We start from the raw sequence: 18,715 nt of genomic DNA, 5'->3' as shown, positions 1-18,715 counted from the left end.
TTGTGGCCATAGCCCTTCCCCTGGCTTCATGAGGCGGTGCCATCCCAACCCTTTCTCTGTTCCTTCTTATTGCCTGCAGGTGGAGTCGGAGCTGTGTGTGATCTCAGCCTCACAACCTCTCACCTGGTTAGTTTTTTCTCTTGTGGTATATAGGTAGTAGTACCCTTAGTGTTAGAGTAGTTTGTTTCCCTTGGGAATTCCCTCACTGGGATTTAAACATTGCCCTGTGTGTGGGGAAGCGAGCCCCAACAGTGATCCCCACATGTGGTGCTTGCTGTGTCTCAGTAAAGCCCACATCAAGGAGCATTGCACGATATGCAGATCATTTAAGAAATAGATTCAAGTGGCTCAGGATTTTCTCCTGAAGCAGCATCTGCTCAAAAACGCCAGGCAGTGGGTTCAGTAAAACACCCTCATCGGGTCAGATATCGCCCTTGGGCGCTGAGAGCGCTGCCACTTCACATTCCAGAGCATATGCATCCCTGAAGAAAGAGAGGAGCCCCGGTACCTAGTAGGGAGGTTAGAAACCCTGTACCATTGACTCTCCTGTACTGTTGGCATCAGTTCTGTCTTTTGGTCATATGTTAAGTCTAGTACTGACGAGGGAGATGCTGGGCTACCAAATGTTTCCACATCAGCAGCATATTAAGCAGGTATAGACCTCCTCTGCCTTTTGGTCCTGACCTCTCTTTTGGTCCAGGACTTTGCCAGGGCTGTGTTAACTACAGCCCCTTCAATTGAATGAGCCAGCGAACCCTCGGGTCTGTTTGCACTGAACTCAAATGTTCTCCTTCCACAAATTGTGGAAGTAGGGCTTGTTCTGGAATCAGAATGGGGGACCTTGGTACCAGGAATCTCCTCGGCACTGCTGCATTCGGCACCACAAATTTTTTTCATAGTGGCTTTCACAGCCCTTGATGTCAGTACTATGAGATACTCCAGTACTACTGTTCCCTTTGGGACCTACGCTGCTTCCTGCACCAGCATGCTCTGTACTGAGAGTACAGGATCCATCGGCAGTGCCTCCTCCATCCTCGTTCTGGGCAACGAATGAGTCAGACTGCATACTCACTCCTTCTGGTCTTGCTCTGCTCTTACCTCAGGATCCCTAGGCTCCTGTATGTCTGAATCGGGGTCATCATCTTCCCACTCTCCATTGCCCAACCAGCATCAAGGGCTGACCATGGACAGTTATGGTTACCAGGTTATGGTTACCAGGATTGGTTTTGGGACCAATCTTATTTAATCTTTTTACTACTGACCTCGGCACAAAAAGTGGGAGTGTGCTAATAAAGTTTGCGGACGATACAAAGCTGGGAGGTATTGCCAATTTAGAGAAGGACAGGGATATCATACAGGAGGATCTGGATGACCTTGTAAACTGGAGTAATAGTAATAGGATGAAATTTAATAGTGAGAAGTGTAAGGTCATGCATTTAGGGATTAATAACAAGAATTTTAGTTATAAGCTGGGGATGCATCAGTTAGAAGTAACGGAGGAGGAGAAGGACCTTGGAGTAGTGGTTGATCATTGGCAGCTCATAGTCATCCTATGTGATATGGCTGTGAAAAAAGCTAATGCGGTCTTGGGATGCATCAGGAGAGGTATTTCCAGTAGGGATAAGGAGGTTTTAGTACCGTTATACAAGGCACTGGTGAGACCTCATCTGGAATACTGTGTGCAGTTCTGGTCTCCCATGTTTAAGAAGGATGAATTCAAACGGGAACAGGTACAGAGAAGGGCTACTAGGATGATCCGAGGAATGGAAAACTTGTCTTATGAAAGGAGACTCAAGGAGCTTGGCTTGTTTAGCCTAACAAAAAGAAGGTTGAGGGGAGATATGATTGCTCTCTATAAATATATCAGAGGGATAAATACCGTAGAGGGAGAGGAATTATTTAAGCTCAATGTGGACACAAGAACAAATGGATATAAACTGGCCATGGGGAAGTTTAGACTTAAAATTAGACGAAGGTTTCTAACCATCAGAGGAGTGAAGTTGTGGAATAGCCTTCCAAAGGAAGCAGTGGGGGCAAAAGATCTATCTGGCTTTAAGATTAAACTCGATAAGTTTATGGAGGAGATGGTATGATGGGATAACATGGTTTTGGTAATTAAATATTCATGGTAAATAGGCCCAATGGCCTGTGATGGGATATTAGATGGGGTGAGATCTGAGTTACCCAGGAAAGAATTTTCTGTAGTATCTGGCTGGTGAATCTTGCCCATATGCTCAGGGTTTAGCTGATTGCCATATTTGGGGTCAGGAAGGAATTTTCCTCCAGGGCAGATTGGAAGAGGCCCTGGAGGTTTTTCGCCTTCCTCTGTAGCATGGGGCACGGATCACTTGCTGGAGGATTCTCTGCTCCTTGAAGTCTTTAAACCGCAATGTGAGGACTTCAATAGCTCAGACATAGGTGAGAGGTTTTTCGCAGGAGTGGGTGGGTGAAATTCTGTGGCCTGCGTTGTGCAGGAGGTCAGACTTGATGATCATAATAGTCCCTTCTGACCTTAGTATCTATGAATCTATGACTGGCGAGCATCTCGTGGTCAGGACGGAGGTCCCTGGCCCAGCACCTACTGACCTCCAATGCCTTATCCATGTCAGTGGCCTCCAATGAATCGAATCCATGGGATGCTCCTTGGTTGCAGAGGTCTGCTGTTTTGTCTCGCTCAAAGGCGAGATTGCCAGCCAGTTCTGCAGTGGTATCCGTGAATCTGCTGCAGACCCAGTCATTGGCGGTCTTTCTCCCTGTGGAGCCTCCAGAGTCATCCCATCTGGGTCTGTCAGCCCTGGAGCAGAATCCAGCTCTGGCTCAGTTAAGAGCCTTGTCTTTGTCTCTGGATGATGCTGTGCTGCCTGGTTTATCCACCCCTAGTGGAGAATTTTAAGAAGTACTAAGACCTTTTGCAAAGTGCTACTTCCCTCGGTATCCAAACAGAGATATTGCAGGAAAACATCCATGAATTGGTGAACATTTTACTGCTCCTGGGAAGATTGCCCTCCCTATCCATAATGTGCTCCTTGAACTGACTAAGCATATCTGGAGCATGTCAGCTTTGGTACCATCTGTGGCTGAATACATGGAAAAGCGCTATTTCATCCCCCACAGCAATTTGAGTGGTTTTACTCCCATCTGGCCCCAATTCCCTAGTTGTAACTGCAATGAACGACAGAGCCTGGCAGGGCAGATTTAAGTCCACCTCCAAAGATAGGGACTCCTAAACAATTAGGGGCAGGAAGATCTACCTTGCAGATGCGTACTGCTAACCAGCAAGGCTTGTTGCCCAAATATGGCTTTGATAGCTATGTCAAAGTTCACAGACCAGCAGCCCAAGGCCTCGTGCATAGTAGCTAAGACATCTTTGCAAGCCATGCTCTGCATCATGGACAGATCGACCAGGGAGCTAGCCTCTGCGGTCACCATGAGGTGGGCTTCCTGGCTGCAGAATTAGGGTGTTGTCCCCAATGTCCAGCAAGCCACTGGAGATTTGCCCTTCAGTGGCAAACACTGTTCTCAGACAAAACTGACAAGTTGTCACATTCCTTCAAGGACTCTATTTCTACCCTGCGGTCCTTGGGGGTGTACACGCCAGCAGTGAAGAGGCACCACTCCAGCAGCAGTACCATCTGCAGTGCATGTTTGGCTAGCCATTTCCTCCTCCAAGACAGAGGGATGGATCCCACAGGAGAAAGCAGTTGGGCTTGGGGTTCGAGCAGTTCACATGCCCTCTCCTGTATCTTTCCAAGTGCCCATTTTGATTCCTCAGTCCAGTTGTTGCTTCTCCCTCCGCATCTCCCCACCTTTGGGGACAAGTTGGCCCACTTTCACAATGCTTTGAGCTTGATGACTACCAACAGCTGGGTCTTAAGCGCCATCAGATTGGGTTATGCCATCCAGTTCCTCTCCACATCCCTCTTTAGGTACCTCTCTCACAAGATAATGCTCCTTGAGCAGGTGCGCACTCTGTTGGTTTTGGGAATGGGGGAAGAGGTTCTACCAGAACACTGGGGACATGGCTTCTACTCCCAGTACTTCCTGGGTACCCACCCCCTTGGATTTGGGAAAGACCCATCCTTGACCTTTGTGGCCTCAACAAATATATCTGGTACATGACAATACCACCACAGTGTATTATGTGAATAAACAAGGGGAAACACAAACAAGGTTGCTCTGCTTGGAGGCAATCAGTGATAGTTCTACATTGAGTAGAACATTACTCTGATAGCCATTCACTTGCCTGGGATCAGAATCTTCTTGTGAACCATCTCAGCAGGTATTTTTCCCTAAGTCACAAATGGTCCCTGAAAATAAGTGTTCTCCAGGTCATCTTCACAGCTTCGGACATCCTGACGATCAACCTGTTCACTACAGAAGACAACAGGAAATGTCATCTGTTCTGCACTCAAGGGGAGCTCGGTCCAGGCCCCCTGTCAGCCGCTTTCCATCGCAGTTGGCAGTCAACTCTCCTGTATGCCTTTTCCCCAATTCTGATCACCCCTCAGGTCATCCTCAATCTTATGGCAGATCAGGTCAACCTTATTCTTGTTGCCCTGGCGTGGCCGAGACAGTGCTGGTTCTCCAACCTTCTCACTCTGTCTGTTCAGCCTCCCTTATTGTTTCATTTACATCCTGAGGCGCTTAGTCACAATCACAGCGGCACTTTGCATCCCATTCTCAGCTCCCAGCATCTCATAGCATGGCTGCTTCATGGCTGAATGAAGAGGAAGAGCAGTGTTTGGCGACTGTCCAGCAAGTCCTGCTCAACAGTAGAAAGTCCTGTAACAGAACAGCCTACTCAGCTAAATGAAAGCAGTTTTCAGTGTGGTCATTAGCCAGTGGAATTCAACCAACACTGGCTTCTATCCAGGACATCTTGGAGTACCTGCTACATCTTCACATGTTGGTGCTTACACTTAGTTCATTGGAAATGCATCTGGCAGTGATATTATCATTTCATCCCTCTGTTCAGGGAAGATTAGTCTTCTCTGACGCCATGGTAACAAGGTTCTTAAAAGGACTTTTGTCTACATCCCCTGGTCCAACAGCTGTTTCCCCAGTGGAACTTAAGCACAGTCCTGGCAGCTCTGATGGGTCCTCCACTTGCGCTGCTAGCATCTTGCCCCTTTCCACTGTAGGGTCAGAAAACTGCTTTCCTGATAGCAATAACCTCTACAAAGGAGTGTGTGTGAGCTGCAGGCTTTAAGGGCAGAGCTTCCTTATAAACAGTTCTCCAAAAACAAGGTGACTTTATGATCACATCCAAAATATGTGTCTAAAGTTATCTGTTTCATTTGAACCAGGAGCTATATTTGTTTTTTCCTAAACTGCATTCATCTCCAGAGGAGCATTGTCTCCATACCTTAGATATAGAGAGCCACCACAATATATTTTAAATACTGCACACAAATACACTATTTATATTAAGAAAAGGAGTACTTGTGGCACCTTAGAGACTAACCAATTTATTTGAGCATAAGCTTTCGTGAGCTACAGCTAACTTCATCAGATGCATACTGTGGAAAGTGTAGAAGATCTTTTTATACACACAAAGCATGAAAAAATACCTCCCCCCACCCCACTTTCCTGCTGGTAATAGCTTATCTAAAGTGATCACTCTCCTTACAATGTGCATGATAATCAAGTTGGGCCATTTCCAGCACAAATCCAGGGTTTAACCAGAACGTCTTGGGGGGGGGGGGGAAGAAAACCTGGATTTGAGCTGGAAATGGCCCACCTTGATTATCATACACATTGTAAGGAGAGTGGGGTGGGGGGAGGTATTTTTTCATGCTCTGTGTGTATAAAAAGATCTTCTACACTTTTCACAGTATGCATCCGATGAAGTGAGCTGTAGCTCACGAAAGCTTATGCTCAAATAAATTGGTTAGTCTCTAAGGTGCCACAAGTACTCCTTTTCTTTTTTTGCGAATACAGACTAACACGGCTGTTACTCTGATACCTTAGATATCTGGCCTTTTATCTGGACAGAACTAAACAGTTTCATGTTTTGCCCTCATTGTTTGTATTGTATGCAGGCCACATGAATGGTCAACCTGTCTCTTTGCAGATGATCTCCAAATGGATAATATCCTGCATCAAAACAGCATGTGAAATAGCCTCAGCTATTCCCCCTCGCTGGGTGCGAGCTCACTTTACAAGGGCATAAGCAACATCCATAGCGTTTCTCATTGTATTCTTTTCCGTATTGGACATTTTGAAGGACTGCTGTGTGGTTGTCAATTCATGTGGTTGTACATTCATGAACCATTACACTCTAACTTCATCTTCCAGGGTGGATGTAGGCTTTGGTTGAGCGGTTCTGCGGTCCTTGTTTAGGTAGACTCAGAGCCTTGCCTCCTGTGGGGTGGGTACGGCTTGTGAGTCACCTAAGTGAAAAACACATCTGTAACAACTCAAAGAAGAAATGATTGCTTACAGTAACTGTGGTTCTTTGAGATGTGATGCTGACGTGTATTCCACAACCCGCCCTGTGTCCCCTCTGCATTGAAATCTTGTGTTCGGTGCAAAGGAACTGAGGGAGGGTAGGGACGGTGCCACCTCATGTAGCCAATGGAGGGGCTATGGCCACAAGCGCCACCCCTCTATGGATACTGGGAGGCAAATTTCTCCCACTCAAGTTTGCTGGGCTCACAGCTGCATCACATCTCGAAGAACCACAGTTACAGTGAGTAACTGTTTCTTTCTCCTTTCCAGCTGCTGAGGGCGTAGAGCTTTACATTTCAGACACTTGTTAAAAGAAGATCCAAAAGATGGAGCCTCCTTTTCCAGCAGCTGGTAGTTTGAGTGGGGGTTGGACTTCTCATCATGTTATCACTGAAGCTTCCTACCCTTATTTCCATATCTGCATATGACTGCTAGGTATCCATGAATCTTCTCAAGCTCTGTGTTCTATTTTAATTACTATATATTTAAAGTCCGGATGAAGTTCTGAAATTACTATAAAAGTCCATTTCAAATGGCATAGTCCCCGACATCACCTCACCACCTCAAAACAGCCACATTTCTAGAACTAATCTATATTGAACTGGATTTTTTTTTTTTTTTTTACTTTTCAAGACCATGTAGATCCGTGGTTCTCAACCAGCATCCCAATCAGCACACATCTGCTCCCCAGCAACATCCTCAGGGCCATACAAGTAGTATATAGATTGTGTGGATGTGCCCATATAACACACACAGAGCCGCATATGCGGCCCACAATGGTAAATAGGTTGAGAACCACTGTTCTAAATTATAAATTCTTTTGAGCAGACACTGTCTTCTTTTATGTTTGTACAACATGTAACAAAATTGGGCCCTGATCCTAATTTGTTCCTCTGTTTAAAAATGAATGCTATCAATAAAATCCCATAGAGAAGAGGAAGGTGATAGGCTGTAAGTTTGAATTGAAGACCACAAGTAATACCAGAGGGAAAATCCCAGTCTGGAATCCATGCAGCATGTGATTCCTTAAAACCAGCAGCAGCAGCAAAAAAAAAAAAACCAAAAAAGCCAATATGCCTATTAAGAAGTGAGAGAGATGGATAAGACATTGGCAACCATAAAATGGTGAAAAGATTCCAGATCTTACAGTTCTAGTGGCAGTGATTAAGATAGATGTTAGTCCTACCAATGCAGAGAAGATATGTGCTAAAATATTCCAAGACACTGGGAACCTTTTCTTTAAAAGTGTTTTTTATTTAAAAATCCATTTTATTGTAAGTAACATATACAATCTTTAATCCGACACTTTCCAAATTTGTCAGAAATTCTTCATACCTGATATTAAGCATACCAATTTCTAATAAATTAGTTATTCCAATCAAAAGTTACAGTGGATAGAAAACAGAACTTAGAATTGGGGGGTGGGAAGCTAGACTCTCCTTAACTGTGGAACCTTTACTGGTGGTGTCATACTGAGTATGTTTGATTTAATAAAAATATTGTGCCTTCCCTTGATTGTTCCTCCCTATTTCTTCGTACCTTAGCCGTTTTTTGTTTTTCCAATCTTGAGACCTGGAATCAATGTAGTAAATTGGGGTATTACTTAACACATACTGTGACAGTATGTATTGTGAAATTTCTTCTGTTAGTCTAGAAGAAACATTAGTAACAGATTTATAAGTGACGGTTTATTTTTGTGAATCTGGGTTTAATGCTAACATTTTGTGCAAGATTGTGGAAACAGTTGTGAGGTAAACATGATGAGTAATCTGGACCTGAAAGCAGAACAGATTGACTTTAAAGCAAGCTCTTAATTTAAAGATCTATTTAATTTGATAGGAAGCAAGAGAAATTCCACACTCTTAATTGCATTCAGGAAATATCATTGAATTGTCTAATACAGAAGTCTTTGGAGAATCCTGAATCCTTAGTTTAAGTATCTCTACCTCTGAAGAATCTGTTGAAGGTTAATTCTTGGTCACATATTTAAATAATAAAAATAAAGCCTTTTCATGATTAACTCTGGCCTGGAATCCTTACATGCTTATCTCTTTTGGGTCAGAGGAAATATGAACGGCCGTTGGAGATTTTAAATTGGAACATGAAGGTAATCAGCAACTTGTCTAAATCTTGTTGTATGTAGGTGTTTTGGGCAACTGGCGAAGGTAATGCTTAGTTATCTGGTGTGACAGATAGTAATTGTTAATGATACAAAACTAGAATACATTCAAGTTTAAAGGCATAATAATAACCGTATGTATCAAATCACTTCAACCATTACACGATGACTTCACAATCTAAGATTACCAGACTGTGAAACGCGCAATTTTGTAAGTCTGTATCAGGTATGTGTGTTTGCTCAGAGTATACTGCACAAGTAAATAGAAAATCCCAAGTGTCCAAACATGTAAATTTACCAGCTTTAAAGAAACATCAAAATATCCACACCACCACTGCAAACAAAAATGTTAAATATTTTTTTCATAACACTTTATTTTCTGCAGGATCTACATTTCCTTTTAATAAATAATTGTGGCATAGTGAATTGCTTGGAAGAAATTAATAATGGAATACTGTATATTGAGCTTTTCACCTTTACTTAGTTTATACCATAGCCATGAGATAGACTTTTTTGGTTGTCAGTTTGATTTTTGTTTTCTGTAAGACATTAATGTATTAAGAACAGGCATAGTCTCCAACCTCTAAATATCTATCAAATAACTTACCTCAGATTTTTATTACACAACTCATTTAATATAACAAGTCACATATATGATAGTAAAAACAAAATCAACAGTGTTCTGCTTTCTAAAGATGTTATGTTTGTGAATTATAGCAATACATTACTCACCTACATATATTTGTAATATTGTAGCTAAAAATACTTGTTTAGCGTTTTTGATTTCTTCTTTAACAGTTAGTGTTAGTAGTAATACAAAAACAGCGGTCTGGGAAAATGTATATTGCCATATAGCCCAGAACAATGGGAACTGCAGTACAGAAAATGATAGTTGAATGACATTCTGATAACCAGCACTAACCATCTGGTTATGCTAACTCTTTCCAATCAGAAGCTGGAAATTAAAAATGGCCTCTTCCCTCTGTTTCTTTGCAAATGCTACTTAACTCCAGAAAAGGTGATTTACTCACCAGTGCCAATGTTCTCCTAAATTTACCATGTGGTTTCGCTCAGTGAAGGATGTCCCCCATTCTGCACTTTGGGAGGCAAGTGTATGGCTAAATGTATGTGTGTTCTCTTGCAGCAGTGGACACACATGCCATTTGTTAGCGTTTATGAGGTTTCCTAATTAGTTTCAAAACCAATGTTCTGTGCGTACACCAAGTGCTGGTGAGCTAATATCTTTCAGGGAGGTGGATACAACTTAATTTAACAAATATACATCCATTTTAGTACACAAAATATTTGGGACGATTATATTTGTTTGTCAGACAATCAAACTTGATACAAACATTGCCCTTGGAATAATCACCTTAAAATTGTTTTTCTAGCATACTAAATGATATGGAGGGGAAATTGGTTCCCTGGTTTTAAACATTTTTATTAAGCTTCTTTGTAAAGTAATGCTTTCATGGTGCATTGTTGTAAATAGCGTAATGGGTTAATATTCTAGCCTGTTGATGCTGAAGATTTAAGTTCATCTGTATTTGGCACAAATATAAGGATTTTAGTCCTTGTTTCCACATTATTTATCCATGTTACAAAACCATCTCTCTGCTAGCAATCCTTGGGGAACACCTGGTACAACAGAATATACTTCTAGCCCATCTGAAATAGTGTGGTAGTTTTACATTTCATTAAGAGCTTGTAAGTGCTTGGAAGTGTTGTAAATCTAAACTGTGGAGGCTTCTAGTGACAGAGTTCTAGAAAATATAACTCAGGACCATGAAACAAGGAAGGTCGGGTATCTTAGATAAATCACACAAACACATTCAGTTACTTTTGATAAACGTAGAACACGTCAATAGAAAGCACATAACTGTACGTATGTTAGTATGAAAAAGATTGTCTGTAGCTTCTTCTCTTTTCATCTGTAGCTTTCCTATTATCTCCTTGCATTAATTTTAATCTTTTTAATATTTCAGTCACGTAGTGTGGACAAGCAACATGCTGTAGTTAACTATGATGCCTCTTCAGATGAACACTTGGTGAAGGATTTGGGCAGCCTAAATGGGGTAAGTTAACAAATCTAAGATGGCTTCCCCAGTCATGTAAGATATATCTTTTAAAAAAAAATAGAAAACAAACAGATAATTAACAAATAATCATGAAGTTCTAGTAATGCAAATGGGGAGAACAGCTAAATAAAATGATTTTATTCCCTGCTACTATGGAACATTTAAAAGGGGCGAAGTTAAATGTTACAGTAATACCAGAGCATGTTTGTGTTAAATTAAAGTTGAAGTAGAGGAAGTTCAGAAGAATAAAAATGAACATGATGTAAGTATTTGTATTTGTACAGCATATATTGCAGTGGGTTCCTGGTCCATGACTAGGGCTCTTAGGCACTATGTTAATACAAATAATAAAAGTACTTCTGTAGCATTTCAGAAATAGAGAAGCAACAAATCTCTAGCTGAATTAGGTCAGTATATAAGCACACTAATAGATGGCATCACACTCTCTAAAATTTTAGTGCTAGGGAAAGCATACTTATTGTAGGAAATCATGTTTAGCCATGTTAATAATGAATTGGAATCTGTTTTCCTCTTTTTTTCTGGAAAAAAAGGATATGTTGTATACTTGTGTGAAAAAGTTATCCAGTAGTTGATTTCATATACAATTATTTTCTCATAGTTTATTTTATAATTTGTCTTTGCTATTTTTAGCATATCTTCTTTTTTCATTGTAATTTATCTGTGAATATCATGTAATAAATGTGAAATTAGTGGATAGAAAATCTATAGTATAATAAAGAGGCAATAAAGTTCTCAAGAGCAGAACTCTTCATAAAAAGCTTCATATGATCTTTTACATTTTAAGGGACTTCTAGGGATTGCGTTTGCAACCTGCTGGGTAAGCTTTCACCTTTCTGTAAGTGTGTTAAATATATTAGTGTACGTCATAGTAGTTTATTTTAAAGTTTAGCTACTGTCATATTTTAGTAGTCCTTTTAGACATTACCATATGAACTTTATATAGCCTGTAGCTGTGACTGAATTAAAGAATGTGAAGTATAAAACCTGTTTATTTTACAGTAGAACCTCAGTTACGTACATCTTGGGAATGGAGATTGTTCATAACTCTGAAATGTTCGTAACTCTGAACAAAACGTTATGGTTCTTTCAAAAGTTTACAAGTGAACATTGACTTAATACAGCTTTGAAACTTTACTATGCAGAAGAAAAATGCTTCTTTTAACTATCTTAATTTAAATGAAACAAGCACAGAAACAGTTATCTTACCTTGTCAAAACTTTTTAAAACTTTTCCTTTTTTTTCAGTAGTTTACATTTAACACAATACTGTACTGTATTTACTTTTCTTTTTTTTATGTCTCTGCTGTGCCTGATTGTGTACTTCCAGTTCCAAATAGGTGTGGATCAGTTCATAACTCAGATGTTCGCAACTCTGAGGTTCTACTGTATATTTAAAAAAACATGTTCACTGTGACTCCTGGGACTGTACTTAGTGAGAATGCCATCTCTTCAATGCACTTCAATTCCTGTAATATTTATGACAAGCTAAATCAGTATTGCCCATGTGTTTATCGATAGTCTTTCGTTTGTTTTTTTGTTTTAATCTCCCCAGCATCATGCCTCAGACATAGTGTGATAGCTCACCCAACATGCAAAGGCTACATATCAAAGGATTCCTTATTTTCCCCAAGTTAGGGTAGAGAATATTAGGTCATATGACTGTAGTCCTTACATTTTTACCCATCTCTTCCTTCTGAACCTCACCCGTTTTCTGCTAAACCTGATGCCCATAGCTCATAACTTTCGTTGACATCACAATGTCATATTTCAGCCAAACAACAGAAGTTGCTGGGCAGTGTATACAGTAACTTCACACCTTTCACAGAACTGAAAAATTGAACATTTCCTTGGTACACACATCACAACCTATTTTCATTTATGTGCTAACAATATGATCCCAGCTAGTAACATATGTGATGCTTTAAAAGGGTCAATTTCCTAAAGCTGAAAACAAGTATGAGCAAAATAGAATGGGAGGAGAAATTTAAGACCAATTCAAACAATTCCAGATCCTTGCTTATGTTTAGGGCGTTTTCTCTTTTATTTTATTTTTAAAAAGGGTAATTCCTTGCTTGGCTCTCTCTTTTTTTTTTTTTTTTTTTTCAGTCGGACCAGATGGCATAGCTCAACCAACTTTTGTGCAGTTTTTTATTATATTTTAAATGACAGTCTTTGTAGCCTACTGTAGAGAGGTCATGCTGAGGTGTGAGGAAAGTTAAGGAGGGGATTTGCCCAACCCAGTGTTGTCCATGCAAGCCCAAATGGGTAGGTAATAGAATGGATAAGAGGCCGCCACCTCTGTTGTGGTAGTGGAGCCCTGAGGTGTTTGTGGGACTTCTGCTCTCATGAGCCTTGATTGGTCTCTTCACAATGAGAATTACTGTGTTTGTATGAATACAGAGAATTGTTGCTTTGTAAACTTAACACAAACAGCATAGGCTGTGCTGGGGGTCACCCCATCTGCCCTGTCCTCTTCCTTCTTCACATACTTGGCCAGTAACTCTACTATGATCTCCGTAGTTCGACAGTGGCAACCTGGTCAGCAAGTCATTTAGACACCCAATCATAAAAAAAGTTTTCCAAATTAGTTCAGCTGAGACTCAGATTTTTTGTCAGACAAATATTCATTAATACATTATACTTCACTAGTATGATGGCTTCTTTTGTGCCATGCTCCAAAAATAGTTTAACAATGATCACAAAGAAGCAGGTGCTGGTGAGAAACCACTTGCAAGAGACTTGCATAGGTAAGGGGCTTCTGAAAATATTGACCTTGAACTAACAGAGTGCAAAAACTTGACCAGAAGGGTCACTTGAGTGGTGGTGGCTTGAGCACTGTTAGATGGTAATGGGCGCTGTTAGGGCATCACTTGCTGTCTATATTAGATATGTCCACATGTGGTCAGACGGTTACTACTCATTATGTCAGGGGGTGGCCAAACCGTGGCTCTTTTACAGTTAAAGTGCAGCTCTCGGAGCCCCCATGTCTCCCCCATTCTCCACCTGCCAGACTGTTTGGGAAAGCTCAGGGCTTATGCCCTGCAGTGGGGTTGTGGGACCCTAGGGGCTTCTGCCCAGCAGGGCGTGGGGGTCTTAGGGCTTCAGCAAGAGAGGTGTTGAAACCCCGAGCACTGGCAGGTGTGTCCCAAGGGGGCTGGAGCCCTGAGACCCCATGACCCCACATTTCAGAAGCCCCTAGCCCTACCACCCCACCGCAGGGTTGAAGCCCCAAGCCCAGGCTCTCGAACTTCTGAAGATTGTAATATGCAGCTTGGAGGGTCAGTAAGTTTGGCCATCCCTGCATTATGCAATAATCTGAGCTTATCTCTATGATGGGCTCGATCACAGAAAGCCCCTTGGGACTGTCACCTGGTGTGCTGAGCCTACCTGTGAGTCCGTTTTCCCCGCCAGCTTGGGACTCCAGAACCCTGTCTTGTTGAGCCAGACATGCTAGTCAGCTCCAACACAGACCCAGGGTCTGAACCACTCACCCCAAAGCTGCAGACTTAGCTGAAAACAACTTAAGAAGTGCTCCTGTCTCCAGCACCCAGACACCCAGCTCCCAATGGGATCCAAACCCCAAATAAATCTGTTTTACTCTGTATAAAGCTTATACAGGGTAAACTCATAAATTGTCTGCCCTCTATAACACTGATAGAGAGAGATGCACAGCTGTTTGCTCCCCCAGGTATTAGTCACTAACTCTGGGTTCAATAATAAGCAAAAGTGATTTTATTAAGTATAAAAAGTAGGATTTAAGTGATTCCAAGTAATGACAGACAGAACAAAGTAAGTTACCGAGCAAAATTAAACAAAACACGCAAATCTAAGCCTAATACATTAAGAAACTGCATACAGGTAAATCTCGCCCTTAGAGATGTTCCAATAAGCTTCTTTCACAGACTGGACTCTTTCCTAGTCTGGGTCCAGCAATCACTCAACCCCCCGTAGTTACTGTCCTTTATTCCAGTTTATTTCAGGCATCTCTTGGGGGTGGAGAGGCCATCTCTTAACCCAGCTGAAGACAAAATGGAGGGGTTTCCAGGGCCTTTTATATTCTTTCTCTTGTGGGCGGAAACCCCTTTGTTCTCCTGTGCAAAATCATAGCAACAAGATGGAGTTTGTAGCCACCTGGGCAAGTCACATGTCTATGAATGATTCAGCTTTTTGCAGGCCATCACCACTGTTTACATGTTAGTTTGAACGTTCCCAGGAAAGCTCAGATGTGGATTGGCGTCCCCCAAAGTTCATTGTCAGTTAAGTGTTTCTTGATTAGGCACTTACTGATAATAGTCCTTTTTCAAGAAGCTGACCAAATGCTTCACTGAGGCTACTTAGAATCAAACACATTGAGATACAAGTACATAGCCAATATTCATAACTTTGAATACAAACATGATACACACACATAGACAGCACAGTCATAACCAGCAAACTATAACCTTTCCATAGACACCCCACTTGCCCTCCTCTGTACAAGACCTGGTGCAACCATAGGACCCTGGTTGCAACAATAATCTATATGGTCACAGTTCATGTCAACTACGTCACAATCTCCTTTCTGGAAATAATTAGTATTACTGGTTTGTGTAAATTAGCATATATTTTTTTCATTATTTTCTGTTACAACTTTTGCTGTTGAATCCCCACTATACAAGGGGTGCTGTTGTCCAGAACTACGATACACTTTGGTCTCTGGGATTTAAGCCTTATGCTTACTGCAAAAAGTCTATGCCAATGAATGACCCTCATTCCAGATGCCTGAAGTGCCTCCTTGAGGGTCACATTTGAGTGCCACATCTTCGGAGGATTGAAAAAAGGACAAAAAAGGATTGAAGGGTGAGACTGCATCCACCTTCTGCACCTTCCCACTCAGGGCAAGTACCAAATACTTTCCCCTTGAATAGGAGTGCCTCTCTGGACACTGCACCAGAAAGTCATCAGTGAACCCCTTTTCCAGTGTCAAGAAAGAAGCACAAAGCATTGGAATGGCATTCCTCAAAGAAGCCAAGCTCCTTTGGAAGGTCCAGCTCCCCAGTACCATCCACTAATAAACACTGAGGAAGTAAAATGTTACCTGGAAAGACCACCCGCTTCTCATCAGGAGTTGTCGGCAGTAGTACCTGATCCATTGGACCAACTCCCACTGCAGTGCCAACCTCTTTGATGCAACAATAGCAGCATCAAGGAAATACCTTGGTACCGATGATGCCAGAGGGGACACAGCAACACAGGACCAGCTCTGCATCTCAGTACAAGATTTTCCGGTGGCACAGGAGACACACCAGCCAGTACCGGTTCCTGCTTAGGCTGTGTCTATAGACTTACTTTTAAGACAAATATAGCCCTTGGTACCATGTGCAGCTGCGTCTTCAGACTATCCAGCACTTCCTTGCCCAGTACAGTCCAGAGTAAACTCAGTATGCTGTCCCTGATACCAACATTTTCAGAGGATGCCACCTCACCTTGTCATCAACTGGTGTAGCTCCTCAATGGTCAGGGAATTCAGGGTCCTCCTCTGAGTCTGAGGTAGGTTTTGATGGCCCTAATATCTGCGATAGAAGATGACACTTACCTTCATAATGAGGATTCCACTCCTGTTACCCATCTGATTTCCTGAGATCAGATCAGAGACTAAGATCCTTGGAGTGGTTGTGGCTGGGTCCTGTGCCTTACCAACTGCCTTACTGGAACCACCTGGGCTTGCCTCCCACCACCAGATACCCTGATTCTTTATATAGATCCCCAAGCAGACATTGGGCTGGTTCCCATGAGGAAACCAATGATGATATTGCCAATACCAAGCAGAAACCTCAATTTGAGCCTCAGATTTTGGAATCTCAATCCACTTCAGTACAAGAGGCTCATACTCAACTTTCTTTGAACGTCACATCATCACCTGACAAGTCTGTGGTGCTGGGGATTGTTATCTTGTCCAGGACAACTACAGGTCCTCAGGGCCTACCATGAGTTACTAACAAAAATAGCTACCTCTCTTGGCATTCAGATTTAAGAGGCTCAGGAGAGTTTCCATAGGCTGGTGGACATACTGCATTCGGTAGGATTTTTTTCAAGTGCATCTACCTATAAATGAAGCCATTGTGGACCCTACAAAATCTGTGGCAAATGCCATCCTCTGCCTCCAACTACTAAGAGGACTAAGAGAAGGTACCATGCCCCTTTGCAGGGCTATGGACATTTTTACATCCATCCTTTGTCACATTCCTTAGTTGTTTCAGCAGTGAATGAAAGAGCATGTCAGGGATTGCCTTCTATCCTAAAGGACAAAGACACAAAGAGACTAGACCTTTTCGGTAGTTGGCCATAGCTGCCCTACAATTTTGTATCTCTAAACAACAAGACTTGTCAAATAGGACTTCTCCTTCTGCAACAATTGGTTCAACAGGGTTCTCAGACAAGTTGCCAGAGAGTGCCTGGCAGAAATTCCAGTCCACCTTGGAATGTGAGAAACTGGTGTCTAGGACCTCTGATAGCTGTTTTAGATTGGGCAGCTTTGGTAGACAGAGCCATGACATCTGCAATAATGAAGCAGAGGTGTTCATGGTTTCAACCGTCAGGTCTCCTGCAGGAGGTCCAGCAGATTATCCAGGATCTCCTCTTTGAAGATCCTTCCCTCTTCTCACAGAAGACAGATGAAAAGCTCCTCAGTCTCAAAGATTTGAGGGCCATACTGAAATCATTCGGAATATACACTCCTTTCCATAAAAGAAAACAATTCCACCCTCAGTGTCTTCAGATACCAGCTCTTCTTACCTATGCAGTCTGATCACTTCTGGAAAAGTTGGGGAGGAAATACAGGATAACTCCACCTCCTCAGTTTTCTTCCATGATGCCTTTTTCAACACAGTCTGGAAATCCCAAGCAGCCTGTTTGATTCTCTTATTGAGGGCAGAGTACTAGATCATTACGTGCCAGTTTCTCTCTCCCCTATTTTTTTCCCAACAGGTTATCCTACTTCCATGTGGTTGGGTCCACATGATCACAGATTGTTGGGTTCTTAGTACTCTGGAACAGGGATAAACACTGCAGTTATTTCCATCCCTCCCATCTGCCTTCCCTGTCCCTCTTCAACAGGCACTCTCACAAGGTTGTCCTCCTCCAGCAGGGCCAGTCTCTCCTCCATTTGGGAGCTATAGAGAAGGCTCCCCCTCTCTGCTGAGAGAAATGTTTCTATTCATGTTACTTCCTTATCCCAGAGGCCTTAACCATATCTCCAACCCAGCTAAACCAGTGAAATTGGAATAGCTAAAGCAAATAAGGTTTCTCATGATCACTCTAGCCTCCATAATCCCCTCCCTGGACTCTCGTGGCTGGTACATTACCTTCAGTTTTTCATGTGGTTATCCATCACAGCCACAGGAGATTCCGATGATTTCTAGTCAACAGCACCCATTATCAGTTTACAGTCTTGCCCGTTGACCTGTCTACTGCTACACAAGCATTTCCAAAATGCATGTCAATAGTGGCTGTTAAAGATGAGCCTGATAAAGATGCTTTATAGCTCAGTTGTGTACATTTGCTTGTGGAGAATATCTGTGTTTAAAAATTTCCAATAAGAGTGCAGGTTCTTCTTCCAGTGATGTCCCCATGAGTGCCCAACTGTAGGTGCGGCAGCGCTCCCTGCACCTGGAATTGAAGATCTTCATCAGCAGTGCCTGTTGGACTGCACGTGCTTACCTCTTCCCCCCCACACACACACACTGTGAGAGGGACGTATCTATAGCACTGTGCAGTCTGACCACCCCACAGTTCCTTATCTACTGCCTTTGGGCAGGGACAGCATCCGCAGCAGACCCTGCTTCTCCTTTTCCCTTACTAGATAGTGCCTTACCTGTCAGTTTTAGTGTAGTTATTACTACTTCTTCTCCTTCTCTTTTTCTCTTTAAAAGAAGTACTTTTTTGTTTTATAGTTACTCCATAGATGAAGCTCTTCTTAGAGTGCTTGATCATGTCGATTCCATGTTAGGTGTGGGTGCGCCATGTGCACTGCTGCCAGAGATTTTTTCCCCTAGTGGTATCTGTAGAGT

At 42.3% G+C, this 18,715-nt stretch overlaps 1 protein-coding gene across 10 annotated transcripts in view; it reads left to right on the top strand.

Moving 5' to 3' along the window:
• The window catches only part of CEP170 (centrosomal protein 170), a 181,855-nt gene that overhangs the window by 46,024 nt on the left and 117,116 nt on the right, over positions 1–18,715 (top strand). For all 10 annotated transcript variants that reach the window (XM_073338241.1, XM_073338248.1, XM_073338240.1 and 7 more), the window contains exon 3: positions 10,555–10,644. In XM_073338241.1, the coding sequence (XP_073194342.1) occupies positions 10,555–10,644 (90 nt within the window). The remainder of the gene's footprint in view (positions 1–10,554; positions 10,645–18,715) is intronic.

This window comes from Lepidochelys kempii, chromosome 3 (genome assembly GCF_965140265.1).
Source record: "Lepidochelys kempii isolate rLepKem1 chromosome 3, rLepKem1.hap2, whole genome shotgun sequence".
In the NCBI taxonomy this organism is placed as follows: domain Eukaryota; kingdom Metazoa; phylum Chordata; order Testudines; family Cheloniidae; genus Lepidochelys; species Lepidochelys kempii.
This window is presented reverse-complemented; position numbering and strand designations above follow the sequence as displayed.